At 40.1% G+C, this 25723-nt stretch overlaps 1 protein-coding gene across 1 annotated transcript in view; it reads right to left on the reverse strand.

Moving 5' to 3' along the window:
* Nucleotides 1-25723, reverse strand: part of LAMB4 (laminin subunit beta 4) — a 109827-nt gene that overhangs the window by 20557 nt on the left and 63547 nt on the right. Inside the window, exons 22-29 of the mRNA XM_075205964.1 lie at nt 21365-21591; nt 19803-19899; nt 17942-18314; nt 17519-17682; nt 16734-16960; nt 15157-15360; nt 6845-6989; nt 4485-4547 (exon numbers count right to left, since the gene is read on the reverse strand). Coding sequence (XP_075062065.1) covers nt 4485-4547; nt 6845-6989; nt 15157-15360; nt 16734-16960; nt 17519-17682; nt 17942-18314; nt 19803-19899; nt 21365-21591 — 1500 coding nt within the window. The remainder of the gene's footprint in view (nt 1-4484; nt 4548-6844; nt 6990-15156; nt 15361-16733; nt 16961-17518; nt 17683-17941; nt 18315-19802; nt 19900-21364; nt 21592-25723) is intronic.

A 25723-nucleotide genomic window follows, 5' to 3' on the forward strand; every position in this document is an offset into this window, starting at 1 on the left:
GTGCTGCCATAATTCCAGTGGTGCTGTCCTGTGTCCAGTCCAGTGGTACTGCTATATAAGTTCACTGATCCTGCAGTATAAGTCCAATGGTACTGCTATATAACTAAGTTCACTGATCCTGCAGTATAAGTCCAGTGGTATTGCTATATAACTCCAGTCCAGTGGTACTGTACTGTGTGTGTACAGTGAGAGATGAATTGCTTTTTTTGTGTGGGGGCTCAAGCAAACCAATCATTTCAGCCACAGTAGTTTTGTAGGCCCTGTCGCTGAAATGATTGGTTTGTTAAAGTGCGCATGTCCTATTTCACGAACATAAGGGTGGGTGGGAGGGCCCAAGGACAATTCCATCTTGCACCTCTTTTTTTGGCATTATGTGCTCTTTGGGGCCTAGTTTTTCAAACTGCCATCCTGTCTGCCACTGCAGTGCCACTCCTAGATGTGCCACGTGTTTGTGCCGCCCACTTGTGTCGCTTAGCTTAGTCATCCAGCTACCTCGGTGCAACCTTTTCGCCTAAAAACAATATTGTGAGGTGTGAGGTGTTCAGAATAGACTGGAAATGAGTGAAAATGAATGTTATTGAGGTTAATAATAGCGTAGGAGTGAAAACAAACAAAAAAACAGGATTTTAGTAGTTTTTATGCTTTTTAAAAAAAAAATCAGAACCCAAAACCCAAAACCCAAAACCTTGAGGGGGGGTGTTTTGGCAATACCCATTAGAACCCAAAATCTTAAGGAAATCAGAACCCAAAACCCGAAAAGTGGCCGGTGCACATCCCTAGTTATTAGAGGCACTTTGCCAGTAATTTAGCAAAGATAAATAAATAAAAAACAATGCTGTGGCAAGACAGACCAGGTAAAATCCATTATATTAAGCTGGGAAACTCTACTAACTAACCTTCATTTCAGTGCAAGTTTACTACAATAAATGTTGTTAATTTATTATCATAATGGTACCACCCGTGTTTATGTGTAGGTCTCTTTGACAGTTTTTCACTGTTCTAGTTGGTGAATTGATAAAGTGATTTGAAATGCAAGTACTGTACAAAACTCTGTGTTTGGATAATGTTGGATCGTTTTGATTCAATATATGAATAAAAAAATATCATTTTGTGTGTTATATGATTTATTGAGTTGTCTTTTTCTATTTTTATGACTTAGATGAAGACCTGAACACATTTAAAGGTCACATTTATGCAGAAATTCTGAAAATTCCAAAGGGTTCACAAACTTTCTAGCACTACTGAAAGTGGCTACATTTGATTCATGGAAACTACGACCTACATGATAGGTTTATATATAAATAATAGGAGGTTATGACTTATTTCACATATTAAATATTTGTATTTAACAATTTACGATTCAAATTTAGGAGTAGTCTTATATATAAAAATGTGTATGTTAATTGTATGAAATACATTTATTGGTGAAAAGCCTAAAATAGGCAAAGCATATTTAGCCTAGAGATGGGCGGGCTCGGTTCCCCGAGATCCGAATCCACTCGAATTTCGCCTATGCGAGTACCGAGCCGATTCGGAATCGAAATCGAGGCAAAACGTCATCGTCACATATACGTATTTCTGAGCTCTGTTCTTGCGAGATTTGAAAAGCATAAATTCCCGCCTCCACAGCAATCCATCGCCATTTGACAGAGGGAGAGAGCAGGGTTAGGTCACAGGCTATATTAGCGCAGGGACAGAGCAATAATTGTACACATTATTGTTTCTATTCTATTCTATTCTATACAATTCTAATATTAATACCAATTGTATTAGCAATTGTTAGAGCAGTAAGAGAGGAAAAGTTGTTTTTTTTTTTAATTTTTGGCACTCCAAGTGCTTTTGGGGTGTCCCATATTCCCCAGTGTTTTACAGTAATTTTTCTGGCTGTCAACAAAAGTCATATTTGTCAGCAGTATCTATATAAGACAATTTTTGGCACTACAAGTGCTTTGGTTTCATTAAAATGGATTCAAAGCATTCCACATATGAGCAGAATTAGCAACCAGGATCTGTCACCAGTCCTGATGGTAGTGTTCCCAGTATGTCATCTGGGAAAGGCGATGTAAAAGTACATAGTCTTTTTAAATCTGGGAAAAAAACACACACCCAAAAAAAATTTACAGTGTTGAAGCGAAAAAGAAGTGTAACTGAGGAAAAGTTAAGTGCTGATAAAAATTTTTTTGCCAACATGCCATTCTACACACACAGTGGCAAAGAAAGAATGAGGCCTTCACCTTTCTCTATTAGTGGCAGATCCAAAAATGTTACCGAGCCTTCTTCTTGTACGGTCACTCGTGACCAAGCAAGACCAAGTAATTTGGAGTCTGAAAGTGGTGCACAACTACTGTTATGCATCAAAGCTGAGCTGCAAGAAAACAGTAAGGCATTAGAGGATAATGTATGCTCTGAATCAGAAATGACAACAATCCCTGTGGAGAGTCCATCCAACAGTGGTATGTCTAATTGTGAGCATTCTGTTAGTGTTAACTTGCCCTGCCACCAAATTAAGCAAGAAGTGGTAACTAGGTGGAATTCCACCCTGTACATGCTGCAGAGGATGGAGGATCAGCGCAAAGCCATCCAAGCGTATTGCACAAGCCATGACATTGGGAAAGGAAGGGGGATGTATTTCACTCTTGCACAGTGGGGAATCCTTTCAGTGCTGTGCAAGGTGCTGAAACCATTTGAAGTTGTGACGTATGAAGTGAGTGCAGACTCTGCTAGCTTGAGCCAAGTCATTCCTGTAATTAGACTATTGGAAAGCAGCTTGAGAAACTGAAGGAGGAGATGAAAGCAAGCAATTCCGCAAAGTATGTTGGCCTTGTCGATCAAGTACTTAATTTGCTTCACAATGATCCTTGAGTTATTAAGATCCTGAACTCGGATCAGTACGTTTTGGCCACTGTGCTTGATCCAAGGTTTAAGACCTACATTGAGTCTTTGCTTGAAAATGAGCGAGATGTGAACTTTTGCAAGGAGCTATTGTTCAGCAAGTTGGCCGCTGAACTGGGCCTTGGCTTGACGACATGTCCTCCTTCAGTTTCTCAAGCAGCTGCTGCTCGTAAAAAATTAAATTTCCCAAAAAGAAGCAGGGAAGACGCAGGGGACAGACCAGAACAGTTTAACATCTGGGCTGGTTTGAAGGATTTTACAAAAAAATGTGTGACCTTGCCCATAACTCCATCCAATACGAGTATTAACATGCAAAGGATGGTGGAGAATTATTTTCAAGAGGTAATTGATATGGAAATGTCAGACAGTCCCTTTCCTTACTGGGAAGAAAGGCAGGCCATTTGGAAACTAATGTACAAACTTGCTTTGCAATACCTAAGTTGCCCTCCCTCCAGTGTGTACTCTGAACGAGTGTTCAGCACAGCAGGGAACTTAGTCAGTGATCGCCGTAGAAAGTTACTTCCCAAAAATGTGGAGAAAATTATGTTTATAAAAATGAACTACATCTTCCACGAGAAAGGCCTTCACCATCCAAGACATCCAAACAATGACTGTTCAAGCGGCGATGAATTGATAGTCGGTGATGATGACGTACACACTGATGAGGGTGAGGATGAAGCTCAAGATGATGACGATAACATGTTTTTAAAACTTTCTATTTAAGTGTAGGGTTCAATCTACCCCCAAAGAGGAAAGAGACTTGGGGCATTTCTATATCACGTACCATTTTAAAAGGCTGCTGTTTTGGCAGTTTTTCGTTATGGGTAGGGTGTCATACACACACTGAGCCCAAACTGGCTTTGTCCATTTCAATTAATATTGTACAGTCTATAACGGCTGAATTTTTTTGTATTTTCTACAAGTGGAGGGGGGCCTATAGAGACAGAAACCAAACTGCTATTGTCCATTTCAATTTATATTGTACAGTCTATAACGGCTGAATTTTTTACCATTTTCTACAAGTGGAGGGGGGCCTATAGAGACAGAAACCAAACTGCCTTTGTCCATTTCAATTTATATTGTACAGTCTATAACGGCTGAATTTTTTACTATTTTCTACAAGTGGAGGGGGGCCTAGAGAGACAGAAACCAAACTACATATTTAACTATAAGTGTAGGGTGTAATATACATCCAAAGACGATGGCTGCATTGTCAATATGCATAGATGGAGAGGAAGACAATCTGGTTTGTGTGTAGAATTAATGACGGCCTACCAGGAATTAAACTGTTTTTTTCATAATTAAATAGTTGTACAATTACATTACTTATCCAAGAAACAGGTGGAGCACTACATTTGGTTATTTTATGCTCAAAAACATTGATTTTTAAACAAAATTGCAAAACAAAAACAAACAAAATCAAAACCTAAACCTAAACCAAAGCACGCAATGGCAGTTTGGCAAATCCATAACCACAACCAAAACACGACAGTAATCCAGATCCAAAACCAAAACCAAAACACGGGGGTCAGTGACCATCTCTAATTTAGCCTCTTCATCAGCAAAATAAGATTTTGCATTAGATAACTTACCGACTTCCTGTGGTTTTTTAGGGATGCCTCCACCCACTCTGCATTGGTACACAAGTATGCTATCTACAAGTAAAAAAACAATTAATAGCAAAAATTCTTAGTACATTATCTGCATATTTGGTAATATAACTGATGATTATTTTTGTACAGAACTAATACAAAACATTCTTTTTTAAAAGGACATGTCGTCTCCAGAATTTGGTCTTTAAAACATGTGCATCCAAGCACATGTGCATTATTAATTTTCTTAAGAACATGAGAACGGGGAGATAAAATGAATTGCACTAGGGTTGGAACACCTATTGTATCAAACATAAAACAAAAAAAATTGTAAGTGACTGTCAATATTTTTCATCTGAATATTAAAAATAACATTGGATATGCCTCATTCCTCTTCACATAACATTAGCAAAAAGGATGATCTACTATGCAAAAATAATGTTAACAAATAAATATATTAATAATATTATTAATAATAATAGATAATTTATGCAGCAAATGGCTAGATTGCTTTCTTTTACTGGTACTACTACTGGTTAAAAGCAAGTTATGGCAACAACTTCACCTTAATCTAATATCGCCTAAAGAATGCGTTTAGTGGCATCTACTTTGGTGCCATTGCTGGACAGTTATAAACTGTCCAGCAAATATCCATTGCAAAGCAGCTGTCAGACATTTCCTGTACATCAAAAAGATACAGTTGATAATAGATATCAGCTGAATAGAGTAGTGTGCAAGGCACTCCTGTCTTTGGAAGTTATCACTTGTAAAATCAATTTTATTGGTAATTATTTAAAAAAATTAAGCTAAATACCCAAATGTCATATAAGTTGGCGAATATAAAATATAGAAGTGAAAAGATTGAAATAAAGTGTGAAGAAATTTAAAAATGACCCATAGGGAGAAACGGTTATCCTTGTTTAGTATTGAATTCGTATTAAAGTTTAATACGTGAGAATTATTGTATTCTCTAATCACATTCTTTATTTATGTAGGGACCCTTGATGATTCACGTCTTGTGTCTAATCACAGTGGTGGTTCATAACAAATATAGCTACCCTTATAGCTATCAAAGGGTTATTATTATATTATGGTTATTATTATTATATGGGGCTAATAATAACCCTTTGATAGCTATAAGGGTAGCTATATTTGTTATGAACCACCACTGTGATTAGACACAAGACGTGAATCATCAGGGGTCCCTACATAAATAAAGAATGTGATTAGAGAATACAATAATTCTCACGTATTAAACTTTAATACGAATTCAATACTAAATAAGGATAACCGTTTCTCCCTATGGGTCATTTTTAAATATCTTCACACTTTATTTCAATCTTTTCACTTCTATATTTTATATTCGCCAACTTATATGACATTTGGGTATTTAGCTTAATTTTTTTAAATAATTACCAATAAAATTGATTTTACAATTGATAACTTCCAAAGACAGGAGTGCCTTGCACACTACTCTATTCAGCTGATATCTATTATCAACTGTATCTTTTTGATGTCTAGATTCGTCTAGTTACGAGAGCACCCCTTCATATTATTTGTTGTATTTAATCACATCTAATTGAGGTTTGTCTTTACCTTTGAGCGGATTGGTTTACCTCCCCTTTTTTTCCAGACATTTCCTGTAGACAGCTTTGAAATTAAAGGTATGATGTAATCTACTTTATGCAAGATTGTGTATTAACACATTATAATTATGTACATATTATATTTATATTCCAATTAATATTAAAGGTTTTCAAAATTAGAAGTTGCCGGACTCACTGTTTTAAATAATGTACATTTGCCAATCTATTTTTTTGGTATGGATGAAGCAGAAAGGTCACAATTAGACTAATTGCTACAATTTCCTGTGCGTTTTGACAAAAGAACACATTTCTTTAAATAGAAATGAATCATTCTCAAAGTATTCCTTTTAGCAATGGGAAATAGGATGAGGGATGAGAGCTTTTCCCATTCCTGAGCAAAATTCCAGATGATAATTTAAGGCAGCTACAATCAATGTAATCTCAAATCCACTGTATTACATATAGCCTTCTAAGCTTTCTCAATACTCCAGGATCACAATACTTACGCTGTTACTTTCCTGGTTGTCAATTAATTTGCACTGTTATAAATAAAATAAAGTATATTATGAAATACATGGAAAGATATTGCATATCCATGAGTAAAACAGATGATGCATTTCAATAGCTTTCGCCAACTATACTGGAAACGTAATGGTTAATGTGTCCCAGTATTTCTGGTGTCTTACATACTCTGTAATTGGTACATGAACATCACACATCTGACACGTTCTTCATGTGCATGGCATAATCTTAAAGAGAAATAATAACACCTACCTAATAGAAAATCTTTAACATTCTTTATAAGCTCTTTTGAGCGATTTTTGTCTGCTTCTATACGATTCATTGCTTTGCTTAATGTTTTGTTCAATCTTGAGGCTTTTAACTTTGTGTCTTCTGCCAGTCGTCTGATGTTCTCAATCTAAGACAAAATAGGTTTGTTTCAGGTGCCATGCATAAAGAGTGCGTGACAGACAACTGAAATACAATATTACAGCAAAATCATAGCCATTTATATAGCAAACATTTCCTGTTTGAAAGTATGGGGAGTATATGAACACTCTGGTTGGTCCAGTCAATATATTTTAAAATAAAAACTAGTTCAGCTTCTCTTTCTGAAATATATAAGATTTCACATATATATTGAGTTGCCACATATATTACTCTAAAAATAGTAGGCCTGTTTCATTAAAGACATTTAAATAAAAAATTGAGTAAGTAGTCTTCTGGACAAAACCATGTTACAATGCAAGGGGTGCAAATTAGTTTTCTATTTTGCACATACATTAAATGCTGACTGTTTTTTTTTATGTAGTACACAAATATCAACTTTAAATTTCAGTGTACAAATAAGCCCCCGGCCGAAAGTACCAAGACCCGTCTCTGCTTCATGGGGAGACAGCAGAGATGGTGCCTGACAGTACCCCCTCCCCCTCTCTCCCCTAAAGAAGGATTGGTCGTATCCCGAAATTCAGCCAGGAGTTGAGGAGCATGGAGATCAACTTCATCAACCCAAGATCTCTCCTCTGGACCGAAGCCTTTACAGTGTACGAGAAACTGGGTCTTGCCACGTAAAGCGTGAACTTCCAGGATTCGCTCCACTTCATATTCGTCTCTAAGAGAATGAGGGGAGAAGTGACTGATTCCTTGAAGAACTTGTTGAGGACCAAAGGCTTCAGTAAGGAGATGTGGAAGGGAAGGCGGTAAGATAAGTTTGTAAGAGACAGGAATAATAACTTGAGAAACGGGATAGGGACCAATGAAGCGTGTAGCCAATTTCATGGATGGTACATGAAGTCTAAGGTTGCGAGTGGATAGCCATACCTGATCTGCAACCTTTAGAACAGGAAGATTCCTGCAATGACGATCGGCAGTGTTCTTGTAACGTGAAGAGGCCTCCAAAAGTCTAGCTTGAGTGAGGGACCAGATGTGTGAAAGATCACGTGTTAGAGAATCTGCAGCAGGACCTGATGAGACAGGAACTTCTTGCATGGCGGGAGGTGTAGGATGCCGACCATAGACCGTAAAGATTAGAGAAAACTTTGTAGAAGAGTGTACTAAATTATTATGCGCAAACTCCGCCCCAATAAAGAAGGTCACTCCAGGAAGATTGATGCTCAGAAGAAATACATTGCAGAAAACACTTCAAATCCTGATTGACCTGTTTGGGCTGCCCATTCGTTTGAGGGTGATACCCAGAGGAAAACTTGAGCTTAACTCTAATGTTCTCACAGAAAGGTCCCCAAAATTTCATCACAAATTGAACACCTCGATCAGAGATTATTTCATGTGGGCAGCCGTGGAGACGGAAGATGTTTCTCAGGAATAATTGTGCAAGTTCAGGAGCCGAAAGTAAACCTTTGCAGGGAGTCAAATAAGCCATCTTGGAAAATCTATCTACAACAACGCAAATAGTGTTGTAGCCATGACTTCGGGGTAAATCTGTAATAAAGTCCATGGTAACACTGCTCCAGGGGGAATCTGGAATCGGAAGAGGGAGGAGAAGACGAGGAAGGCATAACCTGGGGACACAAGTACTGCAGGCCTGTACATTCTTGCGGACAGCCGAACCAATAGAAGGCCACCAATAATATCTGGAGAGGAAAGACACCATCTTCTTGAAGCCTGGGTGACCCGCAAACTTGGAATCGTGGGCCCAACTTAACAATTTGGAGCGGAGATGAGGGCTCACAAAGGTATGTCCAGGAGGAGGAGATTTCACAGAAGAGTTGGCTAAGGGCACAACTCGAACAGGACTGAGGATGGGCTTACAGTCCAGATGCATTAGGGAATTCGAATTATCAAAGGATCTGGATAAGGCACCCGCTCTGAAATTTTTGGAACCAGGACGGTAAGTAAGAATTAACTGGATCCTGGAAAAAAAAGTGACCAGCAGGCCTGGCGGGGATTGAGGCATTGTGCTTCTTGCAGATAAGTTAAATTCTTGTGGTCAGGCGGGAGGAAAGATGTCGGCTCTGGTCCCTCTCCAAGGAGGATTCCTGCTGATGAATATCTACTTTGATACTAAGAGAGATTAGATCATCCTGGTTTGGAGGGAGATCACCAGAAGCTAAAGCATCCTTAATCTGGTCTTAAAGTCCTTGCCTGAAAGTAGCCACCATGGCCTCGTTGTTCCATTTTAATTCGGAAGCTAGTGTTCGAAATTGAACAGTATATTGTCCTGCAGAAAGTGACCCCTGCCGGAGGGCAAGAAGACTTGAGGCAGCTGAAGACACCCGACCAGGTTCGTCAAATACTTGGCAAAATTCTCAATGAAAATAGAAGAGTTACGTAGAGAAGCATCATCGCGCTCAAACAAAGGAGAACCCCAGGCTAGTGCCTGTTCGATAAGAAGGGAATGATGTAAGCGACTTTATTTATACTAAATTTTCTGGGGCAAGTTCGAACTGAATAGAGCATTGGTTTAGAAAGCCTCAGCAACCCTTATGATTGTCATCATATTTCTCAGGAGTGGGTATGTGCAAATTCCTGGAGGAGGGAGAACTGGTGCTAACAGGAGGTATAGCAGAAGAAACAAGTTGTGGAGGGTTCAGGGCTCCCTGAAGGGAATCCAAATGAGATACCACTCCTTGGATGCACTGGAGTAGTTGCTTCTGATTTAGCCTCTTGTTGTTCCACACGATGAGCCAAGTGGAGAAGGAGATCATGGGCAGAGGGTTTACCGTTACCGTCTGACATGGCCAAAGTATACTGTCAGACTCTGGGGAGCAGACTCGAAGCAAGAAACCACTAACAGGTATTAGCGCCACTGAACTAGGAGGTGCAGAATCTAATGTACCCCTGGTATTCACCAGGGACCCCCGCAAGGAGGTTTGGTCTTCGCTGCACAGAGGATGCAGGTCACAGTCTTCCTGGACAGTTACCAGTGTAGTGATAGCGGATGCTCAGGACGGTCCGGGTCTCAGGCCAAACGGGAACAGACGGTACGAGCTGAAGAACCACAGACAGGCCCGGCGCTCCCATTAGGCAAGGTTAGGCACTTGCCTAGGGCGCCGGGCTCTGGAGGGCGTCTGGAGGGCACAACAGAATACTAAATGACTTTAAAACTGTGCGGCGACCGCTGACCATACCTGTCACGGCCGCTTTTTTAAAAATGCCTAGGGCGCCGTGAACCCTAGCACCGGCCATGACCACAGAAGAGTCAGACAGGCCAGGGTCAAAACCGGAAGGACAGAAACGGAATCCAGAAGAATAGTCAAACTAGCCGAGGTCTCAACAGGAACGGAATCACAATCCAGAAGAGAAGTCAGGGAAGCCGGGTTAGAACCAAAATGTAGATGCAGGAACACAATTAGCTGGAGAACAGATGACCTGATACTCTGGCACCCTAATGGCACCAGAGCCAGGTCTAATTAGAGGCTGCTGCCCTGGGATAGGAGGAAAGAAGCAGAGGGACGGCCAGCCACGCTGACCGCTGCAAAGGGAAGCATCCCGTTGCCTAGCAATGGAACACGTCAATGAGCATGTCTGTTGACTGGCAACAGGATGCCCCCAGGCAGAAGTACCAGGTGCCTGTCCATGCTTCATGGGGAGACAGCAGGGACGGCACCCGACAGTGAACTTACGAAGCTCAGGAAGGTTCATGCTACATGTGTATATGATTTAAGTGTGAAACATTAATAAGTGTTGTTGGTGAACGTAAGGACACCAGAGTAAATCCTTCGTGGTGGCAGAAAAGGTGTATTCATTGTTAAGTAACTAAGGTAACACCAATCACGACCAGCTGTTCAGATTGCTGTATCTGAGACAGGCTGGGGTGTTCGAGACAACTACTTACTCAATTTTTTACTTAACTTTCCTTAATGAATCAGGCCCAATGTGTTTTTCATGTGTATTTTACAGGGGTACTGTGCTCATTATTATTATTATTATTACTACTACTATATTATTATTATTATTATGCTTGTCCTCAGTCAGGACTGTTCTTCTCATGAGCAGAGGTGAGAACTATCTTTCAGGTGGCACAATACCAACTGCAGCAGATTCTAGATTTTCACTTTGCCTTTTAGCCCTCTCCTGCCTCCCTAGTGCTCAGGTCGCGGGCTGTTCTTTAGTAATTGATTGAACAAGGAGCAAAGGGTGACCCAAGCCTTCTGTACTCCTTCCTGCAATCACTGTAACTTGGTGGCTAACAGAGCAATAGTGGTAAGGACAGGAGTGAAAGTATTCTCCCTTTACTGCTCCTACTCCACTCACCATTTCAGTCACAATGACACAGAATTGAATGGTCGCTGATAAGAATGTAGGATTGAGAGAGATAATTGAGTGGTAGAAGAAGGTAAAGCTCCCCTGATCGCAGTTTTGTGTCCCTAGATGTGGATAGAACAGACTGAAGTAGGCAGGGTTAAAACAATCTGCTGCCAATCAGATCATTTGGATATTCAAAGCAGCAGAGATTATTTCAGGTGATATGCGCTGATCTTGTGGGAGGTAGTGACTTATAGAAAGATGTATGTGAAGCAGGGCTACATATCATAGGGGAAGTGTCACGATGGGAAGTGGTGACTGAAAGAAAGAAGAAAGCTGGATGGAACAGAGTTCCCCAAGATCAGAGTAGCGATAGAAGACTAATGTCAAACTGAAATATGGTAGTGAACAGAAGTGGCACTGGCACTACTGTAGTGGTATAGTGGCACCTCTTTACATAAAATGTAATGTGTTCTCGTTAAGGGCAAATATTATGCAATCCTCAACTACGAGAAGCACTTCTCAAGATATTTATCAAGATTTTTTTTAACATTTTTTTTATTTTTTCAAAACTAATTTTTTTTCTTTTCTTTTCTTCTCTTTTTCTTTTTTTTCCGGCGGGGGAGGGGGGGGGGTGGCTCGGTCGTTGGTGGGGGGAGCAGGGTAGTAAAAAAAAACCCAAAACCATACTCACATGATTGCGGCGTCGGCGTCCCTCCTCTATGCTGCGCTGCTCTGTTCTCCATTGCTCCAGACTGACTGAATGCCGGGTGTGACATCATCATGTCACGCCCAGCATTCAGTCAGTCTGGAGCAATGGAGCATAGAGCAGCAGAGAAGACAAGAAAAAAGAGAGAAGTAAAGGTAAGTGAAGGGAGGAAAACGGAGAAGGGGGGGTTAAAAAAACAGGGGGGGGCAGCATAACACAGAGGGGTTAAAGAAAGGAGGGACAATAGCAGCATGCCACAGAGGGGTTAAAGAAAGGAGGGACAATAGCAGTATGACACAGAGGGGTTAAAAAATGAGGGACAAGCAGCATAGCACAGAGTGGTTAAAGAAAAGAGGGACAAGACAAGAAGCATGACACAGCGGGTTAAAGAAAGGAAGGAGAAATGCAGAGAGGCACAGGGGGTTAAAGAAAGGAGGGACAATAGCAGCATGGCACAGGGGGTTAAAGAAAGGAGGGACAATAGCAGCATGGCACAGGGGGTTAAAGAAAAGAGGGACAAGCAGCATGGCACAGGAGGTTAAAAAAAAGAGGGACAAGCAGCATGGCACAGGGGGCTAAAGAAAAGAGGGACAAGCAGCATGGCACAGGGGGTTAAAGAAAAAAGAGGGACAAGCAGCATGGCACAGTGGGTTAAAGAAAGGAGGGACAAGCAGCATGGCACAGGGGGTTAAAGAAAGGAGGGAAAATAGCAGCATGGCACAGGGGGTTAAAGAAAAGAGGGACAAGCAGCATGGCAGAGGGGGTTAAAAAAAGAGGGACAAGCAGCATGGCACAGGGGGTTAAAGAAAAGAGGGACAAGCAGCATGGCACAGGGGGTTAAAAAAAGAGGGACAAGCAGCATGGCACAGGGGGTTAAAGAAAAGAGGGACAAGCAGCATGGCAGAGGGGGTTAAAAAAAAGAGGGACAAGCAGCATGGCACAGGGGGTTAAAGAAAAGAGGGACAAGCAGCATGGCACAGGGGGTTAAAAAAAGAGGGACAAGCAGCATGGCACAGGGGGTTAAAGAAAAGAGGGACAAGCAGCATGGCACAGGGGGTTAAAAAAAAGAGGGACAAGCAGCATGGCACAGGGGGTTAAAGAAAGGGGCAAAGGCAGCATGGAGGGCGCAGTGTGATCATAAGGGGGCATAGCGTGGTGATGATAAAGGGGCACAGTAATGTGTGTGTGATGGCACGGAGCTTTTGGCAATGTAGTGTGTGTGAGGTAGATGGCTAATTAATGGCTGCTATTTTGTTTGCGGGGTAATGGGAATACTATTTTAATGTTGGGGCTGGAGGAAGGCCTAATTATTAATCATGTATGTTATTGATTTAATGGTGGGGCTGACTGTAATTTTCTAAATGTAGCCATTTTTTCCCAAATAGGTCCTCCAATATTCCAGGATCCGGACAAGCCGCAACTAAAGAAACCAGCAGCCACATGTGGTAAAAGTGAGAAGAACAGGTAGGACAGAGCAGCATAGTGTGTGAAATGTTGTGATTCTAGTAGGGACAATGCCAATGTTTGGTGAGCCCAGTGGGCTTAGGCCAAGACTGAACTCTTTCTGTACACACTGCATTCTTCCTATACTACACAAGGGTGCTAGATGTCCTGAAAGTCAGGAGTGCTTGGACAAATGTCACGCTCTGGAAAATTCAGGACCTAGTGATTTTATTGTGCTAGCCACGCCCCAATAGCGCATTGCCACGCCCCCAATTGTGTGACCATACCCATGAAAAATTTTGCACCGCAACATTTTTTTGCTTACTCAACTATAAGGGGGGCCCCCATGAATTTGTTGTACTGGGGCCCTGAATTCCTCTTGGCAGCCCTGTATATATATATATATATATATATATATATATATATATATATACATACAGATCTGTTTAACAAGGCAAGGGTTAGGAGTGGAGAAGACAGCAGAATCCTTTTTAACAAACACTGATAACAGTACAGGTTAGGATACAAGGCACACTAGGTCAAGCAGGAACTATCACCAGCATTGGTATGAAGCCAGAAAGAGGTTTATAAAGGCAGCAGCAACAATCAGAAACTTCTGGAGGATTAGCCGCATGGATGTAGTAGGTGATTGCACAGCAGAAGCTGACAGGCTGAGAGATGAAGGAAGCTTGTAACTATTTAACAAGCAACCAGCTGAATCAGTGATCTTCAGAAATAATCCTACACATGGTAGCAGCAGTAATTGCACAGATGACACATCAGACAAACAGGAGAGATACTTTTTCTTAACAGCTCTAAAGGCAATCTAGTTGTCCACATGTGTTGTGTCTGAGGCAGACCAAACTTTTGTAGTAACAGTTACTGTGGCCTGTTGGTGTCTTGAGTCAAATTATGTGGCTAAAGACCACCTACCTATAATAAACACCATGCACATATGCTACACAATGAAATACAAAGTAAAGTACAGGATGCAATTTACACGTCGTAAGTGTAAATTGCGTCCAACTCTAAATGTCAGCCATAATTTCCAGATAAAGCATTTGATATCTAAAAATGAAGCTTAGAGTTCTTATTATCCAGGATAGTTACGTCTGGAACTATTTGCGAATGTACATTATAAATGATAGATAGGGGTCCATTTATCATTTGTGGCCAGTGGGCGGCTGGGAGAATCATTTTATGTTGTTGCATACTGCAGCGATACAATTTGTCCTGCTGCTTAAATTTACCATGCCAGGGCATGCGTGGCTAAGGTCGCGCATGCGCATTGCGATGGGAACCAGCGATGGAAGAAGAGAGACTTCGCCAGCAGCTATGGAGTCTATAGTTAGTTTTTTAAGGCTAGTTGTGAAAAGCAAAGCTTTTTAACGCTTGTTAAATTTGGGTCACATAGAAGTCTATGGGGACTGCAGTGACCAGCGTTAGACAGGTTAATACGCGATAAATATCTGATTTTTCCTGCTTTAACCACTTGATAAATTAAAAGAACAGCTGTTTTCTCCAGATTTTTGGCTCATCACAGCTTGTAAATATTAACTTAGATTGCAATAGTTTGAATGCTCTCTTTATTTCAGCACTTGCTCTAATCCAAAATGGCCAGCACTGTTTTATGAGATTCCATCCTGGATGTAATTTCCTGTTTATGTTGCATTGTGTTCCAGCATAACAATTACAACAGTTGAGGACAAATGCTTTTTTGTATATTTACCCGTTTCTCAGCTTCAAGGAGATGAATTGCAACACTCTTTAACTTAGCATCTGTTTCATTTGCTTTTTTCAGGCCATCTTTGGCCAATGGCAAAGCTCCATTACAGTCTGGACCACCACATTTTCTCTTTCCAAATTTATCTCGGCATAAAGCTCCTCCACATGGTGCAATGTCACAGGGAAAGTCCCAAACCGTTCCACAAACCTATGTAACAACACATTCCATTTAGAGCCTGTCATAAACCAATAACATAAGACCATGTTTAAAACAATGTTTTATTTTCATACATTTCAATGAAGATAATTTATGTACTTTAGTGTTAATGAGATCATGATTTACAAATGATGCCTAATGATGGAATAATAAAGTAAGTGTAAAAGCGGCAACTTTGTGTAGATGCTAAGCGTCATTTATTTATTTTTATTTATTGTCATTTACAACACAGGGCAGGGATTTTTATTATGAATGTGCCTATTTGCCCACCAGGTACACTATATACATTGGTGCACTCTAGCATTCTGCTGTCTGATGTTCATCCATGCAAAAGCTTTCATGAAATGTTATGATAGTATAGGAATGTGATTGTTAGCACAAGTACACATGTTAAAGTCCTACATATTATCACTTTAGCATCACCCTTAAGTAAGTAGATTTTTTTTCTTTTTTTTTCTGAAATAATGCTTGTTGGAGCCTAATTTGTGCCTTACTTTAGTTATGGGAATATCAATGTTGTCTTTATATCAAACTTCCCACAGACATTATAATGTTTTATGTGCACATATTAATGTGCTTCTAGATGGCACATGAGACACCCTATTGATGATAATGGCTGTCATCCCATAAGTTCCAGGAGGACAGAGTAGAATCAGGATAGTTACAACTAACAAGCAGTAGGCATATAACATCCTGATCTGCTCATGTCAGCCCAGCTTTTCCCATTAGAAAGAGTCATCTGTCAGTCATTTGTATCTGCAGTAGTACCTAGAGCTATCCTAGTCATCATGTAGACAGCAGGTGATGACTAGGATAGCTCTAGGCAAGTGCATATACAGCACCAGTGGCACTGCATAAGAGGTACGGCAAGACTATTGCTGGTGGCTTACAGCACTGTGATTGCCCCCAAAACACCAAGAGGGTCAGTAGGTTTAAAGCACATCCCCAGGACCTGATTAATGTCCCTGATGTAGTGGCCATAGACATATATAGAATGCTGGGACTGCTACCTCAGTACACCAATAGAAAATAATTACTCTGACCATCTTAAATACTTGAAAATGAGAAACATTTTTTTATCCACACTAAAATAGTTAAGCTCTTAACCATCCTTTTGCAAGCACGTAGTTATACCCCTGTTATTAACGATATGAACACCACATTTTCGCAATATAATGGGGGCCCAATGTCTTTTTCACTGTGATAAATTGGCGATCAGTTCAGTAAGTATATTGGAACATTATCTTTGTTTTTAGATTTGTGTTTAGAAGTTTACTATTTTATTTTTATAAATAAATGTTTAATCTATTTTTTAAACAAATAACATAATTGAGATATCAATGATTTATTAGAATAACTCTTACCATCTCATTCATTTTACCTATTTGTAGAGCTTTCATTTTATTAAGTTTGTCAAAATTTAGTTTGTCTTTTGCATCTAAATTGTTCAATGCAGTCAAAATGTTTTTGCTAGTTTTCTTTGCTGTCTGTATAGTAGGTGTAGCATTGCGTGCTTTCTCTATAGCAGATATAGATGTTCGATAGTGTTTGGTGAGCTTGTCAAAAGACTTGTCAAAAGACTCTTGAAAATCTGATTGGAGAGAAATACACATACACATTAATACCTCTTGCCATTACTGAATAACTAAAACATTAGGCAAATAAATAATAATATAATGTAAATAAAATAAAAGTACATTTGAGTTCTAGTGAAATACTTAAACTTGATTAACACAATTTAACAAATGAATCTATAATAATAATATTTTAACTTAGTTATCTATTTGGACATTTTCTTTTGATTCCTGTACCTGCTCATTGAGCAAGTCCATAATCTTGCTACATGGAAACATGTGTAGGCATCTCCATTCTGAGGCAGGTGTTAATTTCTTGTACTACTGTACCATGTCAGATAATAACTACGAAACCTGTCAGTTAGTAATGAAAGGTGTTATAACCAAGACGGTTGAATGTATAGGCTTACAGTACTGTCTGCAATTTGTTATCTGTTGCAATATACAAAAATGGAGAGATGCAGTTAATAATTCTAAAAATAATCTCTAAAACATTCTACTTGTTGCTCTAATTCTTCTCTAGCAAATTAACACTTACTTGGCCTTACACAAATAATATAATTTACACTTCCTACCTTTGACTTTGATTGCATTTTCTCTCTCTTTCTTTTTTTTTATTATGTTCAGCTCCTTAAATAAATCATCAATCTCCTTCTCCATATCCCATATTGTTTTATTCAATTTTGGAATCTCACTGAATTTTCCCAAATCTGCAATTTTTATTTTATTAAGTTTTTGCCTGCAAGAAGGAATACATATATTTGGAAATGTGTACAGAAAGAATATAAAGTAAATAGTTCATTTAATGTCTAACTCTATAGGAAGACTGATATTTCTCCTAATTCTCCAGCTAGGCTCAGGGTAGGCAGATTTGATATGTGCCGTACTTTTGCTAGTTAGTGCAATTCAAAAGGTACAATGCATAGTCAATTCAGTAAATCCTGCTAGCATAGTTATAAAGCAGAAAGTAGGAAAAGCAGGGACACTGAAAAGATTACCGTATACTGTCATAGTAGTTCTTCACTTTCATGTATTTTGCAGCTGTAAGAATAGGACTCCGAAAGATTTTCTCTATGGCAGAAAGTTTATCTTGAAGGATACTCATCTGAACATCACAACCAGTTTGTGATCTGGTGGTTCCAGTATTAGCAGCTAGTCTAACCAACCCATGGATAGAGTCTGAGAGAGATGATACTCCAGGTTCATACTGGTCGAAACACAGATGACAACGTGGACATGCAGGGAACTCTTGTTTGAATTTAGGAGAACATTGGTCGCAGTATCTTCCAGTGACTCCAGTTCTACAGTTGCATGAACCGGTGTCCTTATCACACATAGGCTTTTGTGTACCTTCCAAATTACACTTACAGGCTAGAGTAAAACAAAATATTTAGTGACTTACAAAGCGCACAAGCAAGTATTTAATACATTATATGTATTTGATCTAGTAGTTGCTATGTCAAGACTGTCTCACCAGATATCCTATCTTTCAAAAAAATCTGATCAAGAATGATCAAACAAAAGCCTTCTGCAAGCAGTGTAAGAAGCTATACTAAGTCAGCACTGGCATTGTACATACTGATCTGAAGGAAGGATCAACACGGAATCCCAAACCCAAAGCAAAGGCCAGCAGCAATATTGTGGCAGACAGTCAAATTAAAGTTAAGTATATGACAAATTTTACATCAATAATTAGGTCAATTTAAAGGCATACATTGTAATAACTGAGAAAAACAGGATTATAACATTGTGAAAATACGTAAGAGCCCATATATGGATAATCAGTGGTTTAAAATAATATTTGTTAATGTTTAGATAAGTTACTTTACTAAACAGAAATAATAGCTAAATAAAGTAGACAAATGAATAAATAAAATGGGGACTCATAGATTGTGAAATCAGAGATAAAAAACTAATCACTTTTGACTCACTTAAGAAATCATTGTTTCTGAACAAATTATGAAGTAGATAACAAACAGGCTGGTACATTAGAGTTGGTATCTCTTGTATCAACCACTGAACCTGATCACTGAACACCTGACGCACTTTAGGAACCTTTGGACACAGTTAAGAGGCAGTCAGTGAGTTTAGTCATTAGAGCTAAAGTCAGGGTTTCATTTATGGTTTGAAAATGTTAAACTGACCACAACCCTAACCTTATCCTCCACCTCAAGCTATCCCTCCATTTGATTAAAAAAAAAAAAAAAAAAACCCGACAAGCTCCAAGCTATCGCCTGACTAAACCCTAACTGAAGGGGTGGAACACTGCATCATGTCCCCGCTATACAAAATATCAATAGAGAATATATCCTCCAGTCGCGCTAAGAAATACTAAAATAACTAGATCTAGATATAATAACCTCTATAGGTATTCAATTCTTTAAAGGTCAGCCAGATGAACCAAATTGCGGTGAACTCTGCATTTCTATTTAGTGCGGCAAAGGTGACATCATCCAATGACATGTAGAAATCTAGTCTATTCAACCAATCCTTAACCGATGGGAGCAGTGCGTTTACTGGGACGCCCACCTTTGTCGCATGACTGAAATGTTTTTATTATATGAAGAAACATATAAGAAAGGGATTTCTAACCACATTGATTAATATGGATTTTACAGGTTGGATTTCTAATCAAACTGGTGCTGCAGCCATCACGCCTCTTCTCCCCCTCTTACCCTGATCCCCGCATTCTTCCCCTCTTCTTACTATATTCTGAGACATTACAGATGGATACTGGCATGTAATCCTACTTACATATGGATTACAAAATTGCTTTTTGTATCTTCGTATGGCTCAATAAAAATATCAAATTTAAAAGAATAAGTACTGATGAAATGGATGTGGTTTAGTTATACTCACATGTGCATTGAACCCTTGGATTTCCATAGTAATTTTCTTCACATTGATGACACTTTCTTCCTTTATACCTTGGTTTGCATAAACACTGACCTGTAAGCTATACAAGAAAGAGACTATTAACACAAAGACATGGAAATAAATATAACTTCCTGTTATGCAAGTATCACATTATTTGTATCATAAGCTTTATTTGTACCTAAAATAAGAAATTAGAATGCATGCATCTCATGGTCATAGTATACATGACATATGCTGCCTGGTAAGTATGGCAGCAAACTACTTCCTTTTCCACCTGTAGACAGACTATTCTGTCCCTCAGGTACTTCCTCTGCTACAGACAGAAGGCAGAGGAACCAACCAAGATGCAGGTTTAGTCAGAGAAAAAAGCAGTTTGCTGTGAAAACACTTTGTTGTATCAAACTTGACTTTTTGCCTCTACCAAAAACTCAGGTTCAGTCGCTGATTGAAGCTACAAAAGAAGTATACAGCTGCTGCTTGTAACTCCAGTCCACTGCTGGGATTGATTATTCAGGAGATGTGGAACAATTATAGCACTTCCCAATATCTTGTGGGTGCAAAGCTTTGGTTGCCAATGCTGCTTAATTACTACACTAACTTTGCTCCCTGCTTCCTGCTTGCATGGATGGAGGCGAGGATAAGAGAAAGAACTACAGGATGGAGAGTGAAAGAACCACTAAGAGAACAGTGAAAGAGGTAGGAGAGGGTGCCACAGGGAGAGAAAGAGAGACAGACCAACAAATGGCGATAAGAGACAAACAGGGCAAAGATAGAGAGACCAATGGACAGGTACGGGCATAACAGACGCAGTGTTTCTGTAAGGGCCATAACTAGGGCTGTGCGAGAGGGACAACCACCCAGGGCACAACGCTGAAGAGGAGCACAGTTTATGAATATTTTAGGTACATTTTGTTATAATTGAGGGCTAGGGAGGTGGCAGTTTTTCCTCTGGACCCAGGCGCTAAAATTTTAAGTTACAGCTCTGCTTTCTGTATGCATATATTCATACATATTGTGTGTGTGTGCATGTCTGTAAATGTGTGGCAGCGTAAGTAAGGCTAAAACTAGATTTATTCCAACAAGCCACTGAAAGAAAACATATTTGAACTAGGTTAAATTAAAACTACAGTCAACAGCCCATCAGAAATCAAAACTTTTGCTACCTTTCTTCTGAAACCATAATGCTTGCATGTTTCTTTATGTTTTTGTGCCTCATAAAAGTTTTTAAGAATAAAACTTTGAACTATTGTCATCAAACTACTGTATATACAGTTATAAACAAATGTTAAAGACTCATACTTAAATCAACCTGCAAAATGAATATAAAGAGAAATAGTATACAGCAAACAACTAGATATAAGAAGGTCAGGATCTTCAACCTATCTTTTTTCTAATTTGGTTTACTGTAAATATTATAAAAGTGTTATAGTCAAGGTGCCAAAGGTACATTGGCCAGAAATATATATAATATAAATATAGCTCTAAATGAACCCTGAATATACAGAATAAAGTATGTAATAACTAACTATGCCAAGATTTCAAACCTGGTCGCATTGGTTTCCATAAGAATTATTTGGGTAACAGTCACAGGGTTGACATCCTTTTCCACTGGTAAAGCCCCAGTATCCAGAAACACACTTGTCACAGCTAATACCGATGACATTAGGCAAGCATGGGCATTGCCCAGTAGTTCTGTCACAGACACATTCTCCAACTTCCTCATAAATCGAGCAGGTCTCAACATTTGTTCCCTTCGGATTACAGACACAGCCTGGGGGAAGAAATACATTTAATGTGTACATTTTAAAAATGCCTTTATTGTAACTATTTTTCAGTTTGAACTAGTGAAGTTGTGTAGCTTTACCTGAAGCCCTGAAGGAAGCATGTGAAACAATTTGCATAGAAAGGTAAACTCTCTGCATTTGTCTGTACAGACTAAATACATGTCTGCCAGTGTTCTATTGTATAAGTACAAGCAGAGATTTAGATAAAACTCTCTTCACACTGTTGCTATTTTAAAAATATGATTGGACAGAGCATTATTTGCCACAACAGACAGTCATTGTCTACAATTGCTGCTGCACTTATACACATTCTGTGCTGCTTACAGTGTGCTTAAACCTGCTGGATTTTTGTGGCTGGTTTGAAAGACAATTAATTGCCTTTAGCGAACCAAGCCCATGAATACTGGATGTCTGTCTGCGTGCATTTAGCCCACTGCCTCGTTAATGACACGTTAACAGCTTTTACATGCTTATATATTTAATCAGAAACTGGTCAAATAGTGTATTAATCCAGGACCCTCACATTTAATAGCCTGCTTTTTTATATATTTATTCCAGTGTAGGAGAAAGCTTTGCTGGGCACTAAGGCACTGCCTCAAGCCCAGTCTCAAATGCTGATTTAATCACGTAAATGAGGAGCTTTAATATTTCCAGTGTTTGGTTTGCTGTGAGTAACCTGTCCTGTGTTCACTATGTTTATTCTGTGGTCTGTGTTTCCAGTTCTCAGACCGTCTGACAGGAAGAGATCAAGTTCAGGTCCCTTGATTTAAAAAAACCAAAAAACAATGGATATTCAGGGGAGGTTTGCTGAGGCTTTAAAAACAAGTAATACAAATAAACTCCTAGAGGCATTACACCCAGACAAAAAGGTTATAAATAATTTTAAATGTCTCAGCAGAGCATGAAAAGTAGTATAAACATCTAATGATAATGTTTCCTGTCTTTTATATTGTTGTATATCTTATCCTTACCTTATTACAATTATTTTCTGCTTATTTGCATCTCAAAATATTGAGATTAAACACATCAGGGAAATATGGGGAGAGTGGGGAATGTGTTTCTTTCAAATGTCATACATGTGTATGTTAAACTATTAACGTAAGGGCTGAAAAAGTTGTAATGTGGAAATGGCCCCAATTGACAGATTATGTACAGGTTTGCCAAAACTGCACCAATTTTGGGCAAGTACCCAAAAATCTTAAAAATCTCTGGAAAATTGTGACTCCTTTTAAATGTCAGGGGCACACATGCACCATTTCATTTCCATGTCTGTGCTGCACTAGTTGTAATTACCCAAACAAGATTCCATCTTGGGTCACATAACTGGTCACAGATCGACTTATTAAAGGGCAGTTTGGTCGAACCGCCGTTTTTTGGCTATTTAAAACTGCCGGATTTACTAAAGCCCCAAAAAGATTTTTTTTTTTGTTTGTTTTTGTTTTTTAAGGGGACACTATAGCATTATATTATGGGGAAAATGTGAATATATAATATTAACTGATTGTTAATGGTGGCTATAATTATTTATGTTGCACAATTTGGCATTACATAGTGCTTGAAAAATATAATATTTAAATAATTTTGTCCCCTTAATATAATGAAAACTTTTTTCCCCATAAGATAATATTAAATTTATTTTTCCCCTTAATCAATAAATAATGATTTCCCAAATAATTTAAATGTCAATGGCAAAATAGTTTAAACAGCATGTTTGAGCTATCAAGCCATTCAGAAGCAGGTATTAAAACTGTTCTTGTCTATTGGATGGCGGTTTTCACCAAACCACTGGCGGCAGACTGGGACTGGCCTTCCGGGGAGCCGAGCTATCCACCGGTAGGCCCCGCCACGTTATTGCCCCGTTCCCTTCGTTGTTAGGGCAGAGCTATCAGAACAGCTGACTCCCGACTCGAGTCCCGAACACTTCCGTTAAACACACTGCCGCATCTGGGCTCTCTGCACCTGCGCGGTAGTATGTTTTTCACTTTGAGCAGGGTAGAGGAGAAGAGACGCCCATAGAGGAGGAGTTTTGTATATCCACATGCCCAGAGGAACATGAAGGAAGGAGCTATTTCTTCGCACAGGTTAGTAACTAAGTGCGCAGCCAGCCTATCATTTTAACAGAGAAGGATGAGGAGAGAAGAATGAGGGATATCATGGAATGAGGCATAAGGTATGAAAGAGGGATATGGGGTGAGGCATGAGGAATGAAATAAGGATGGGGCATGAGGTATGAAAGAGGGATATGGGGTGAGACATGAGGGATGAAATAAGGATGGGGCATGAGGGATGAAAGAGTAATATGTGATGAGGCATGAGGGATGAATGAGCGATTTGGGATGAGGGATGAAAGAGGTATATGGGATGAGGCATGAGGTATGAAAGATGGATGAGGCATGAATGTGAAGGGGGACCAAAGCAGCATGGCAGACTGTGAAGGGGGCCAAAGCAGCATGGCAGACTGTGAAGGGGGGGCCAAAGCAGCATGGCAGACTGTGAAGGGGGGGGCCAAAGCAGCATGGCAGACTGTGAAGGGGGCCAAAGCAGCATGGCAGACTGTGAAGGGGGGGGCCAAAGCAGCATGGCAGAGTGTGAAGGGGGGCCAAAGCAGCATGGCAGACTGTGAAGGGGGGGGGGGCCAAAGCAGCATGGCAGAGTGTGAAGGGGGACCAAAGCAGCATGGCAGACTGTGAAGAGGGTCAAAATCAGCATGGCACAGGGTGATGAAGGTGGGCCAGGAGAAGGGAGGAGCAAAAGCATCATGGCACAGTGTGATAAAGGGGGGCTAGAAGAAGGGGGGAGCAAAAGCAACATGGAGGGAGCAGTGTGATCATAAGGGTGCACAGCATGGTGATGAAGGGGCACAGTAATGTGTGTGTGATGGCACAGCCAGCTTATGGCAATGTAATGTGTTTGTGTGGTAGGTGGTGGCTAACTAATGGGTGCTGTTTTGTTTGTGGGGTGATGGTGGAGCAATTTAACTTAATTTTATAGCGGGGCTGAGTTTGAGGAGCATGAGGTCTATTCAGAGGCAGGCTGGCGAGTCTCAGCCCGGGGGGCGCACAGGCGGCCGCATCAGATGACAGGTGATGCGGCCGCGCCACGGCCACCTGTGCGCTGACGCGGCCGCATCGGGTGTTTTGCCATGCGGCCGCAGATAAGTATTAAAAAAAAAACGTGCATTCACGGAGGGGGGCCGGCCCGAACAGGGGTCAGACGAAGCAGCCCGGGGGACCGATGCCCCCTGTCCCCCGCCCCAGCCCGCCCCTGGGTCGATTTATTAAATGTGAATATGAATTATTTAATGGCAGTGACAGTTGCGGGACACAGGTATATTTATTATATGTAAATGCTATTAATTTATTGCTATGGCTGTTTGGAGGGAGGAAAATAGGTTTATTTATTAAATGGGCTGGTTGGATTTTTTTTTTTTTCCCAAATAGGGCCCCCACGCTCCAGGATTCAGACAAGCCGCAACTAAAGAAACCAGCAGGCACATGTGGTGAAAGTGACAAGAACAGGTAGGAGAGAGCTGGACAGTCTGTCAAGTGTTCTGATTCTAGTGGGGCAATTCCGATATTTGGTGACTGTACTGCCCACTCTAAGGGGCAGGTCAAGACTGTGTACTTTTTATATACACAATGCATTCTTTATATACTACCCTATGGTGCTAGCTGTCCTTCGTGGGCTGACCACTCGCCCTCTAGTGTCTGGTCTCACCTCTATTATGGCTGGACACACCCCCTCTGGTGCGCCCCTAGCGTTGCAGTCCCCCGGTGGGCCCTTCATGCACCAGTCCAACACTGACTGGCGGTTTAGATTTTTCAATCCGCCACACATAGCCATCCATTTTAAATCACAATCTCAAACCCCCTATAGTAAATGTGGCAGTTTGGACAGCTAAACCGCAAACGATGTGTGGCCGTTTCAAACCCTCACCAAACTAGATTCTTAGTAAATCTAGCCCTTGGTGTGTCTAAATAGGGTGTTTTGGCTTATAAGTGATATATACTGTGTACTTAGCAAAGTAAGTACCACCTTAAGAAGGCCCCAGAAACAAGTCTATTATTTTGAGATAAAAAAACAGATAATCCAGAATTAAAATCTTATACCAGTGGGTAT

The sequence above is a fragment of the Mixophyes fleayi genome, chromosome 4 (assembly GCF_038048845.1).
Source record: "Mixophyes fleayi isolate aMixFle1 chromosome 4, aMixFle1.hap1, whole genome shotgun sequence".
Classification (NCBI taxonomy): domain Eukaryota; kingdom Metazoa; phylum Chordata; class Amphibia; order Anura; family Limnodynastidae; genus Mixophyes; species Mixophyes fleayi.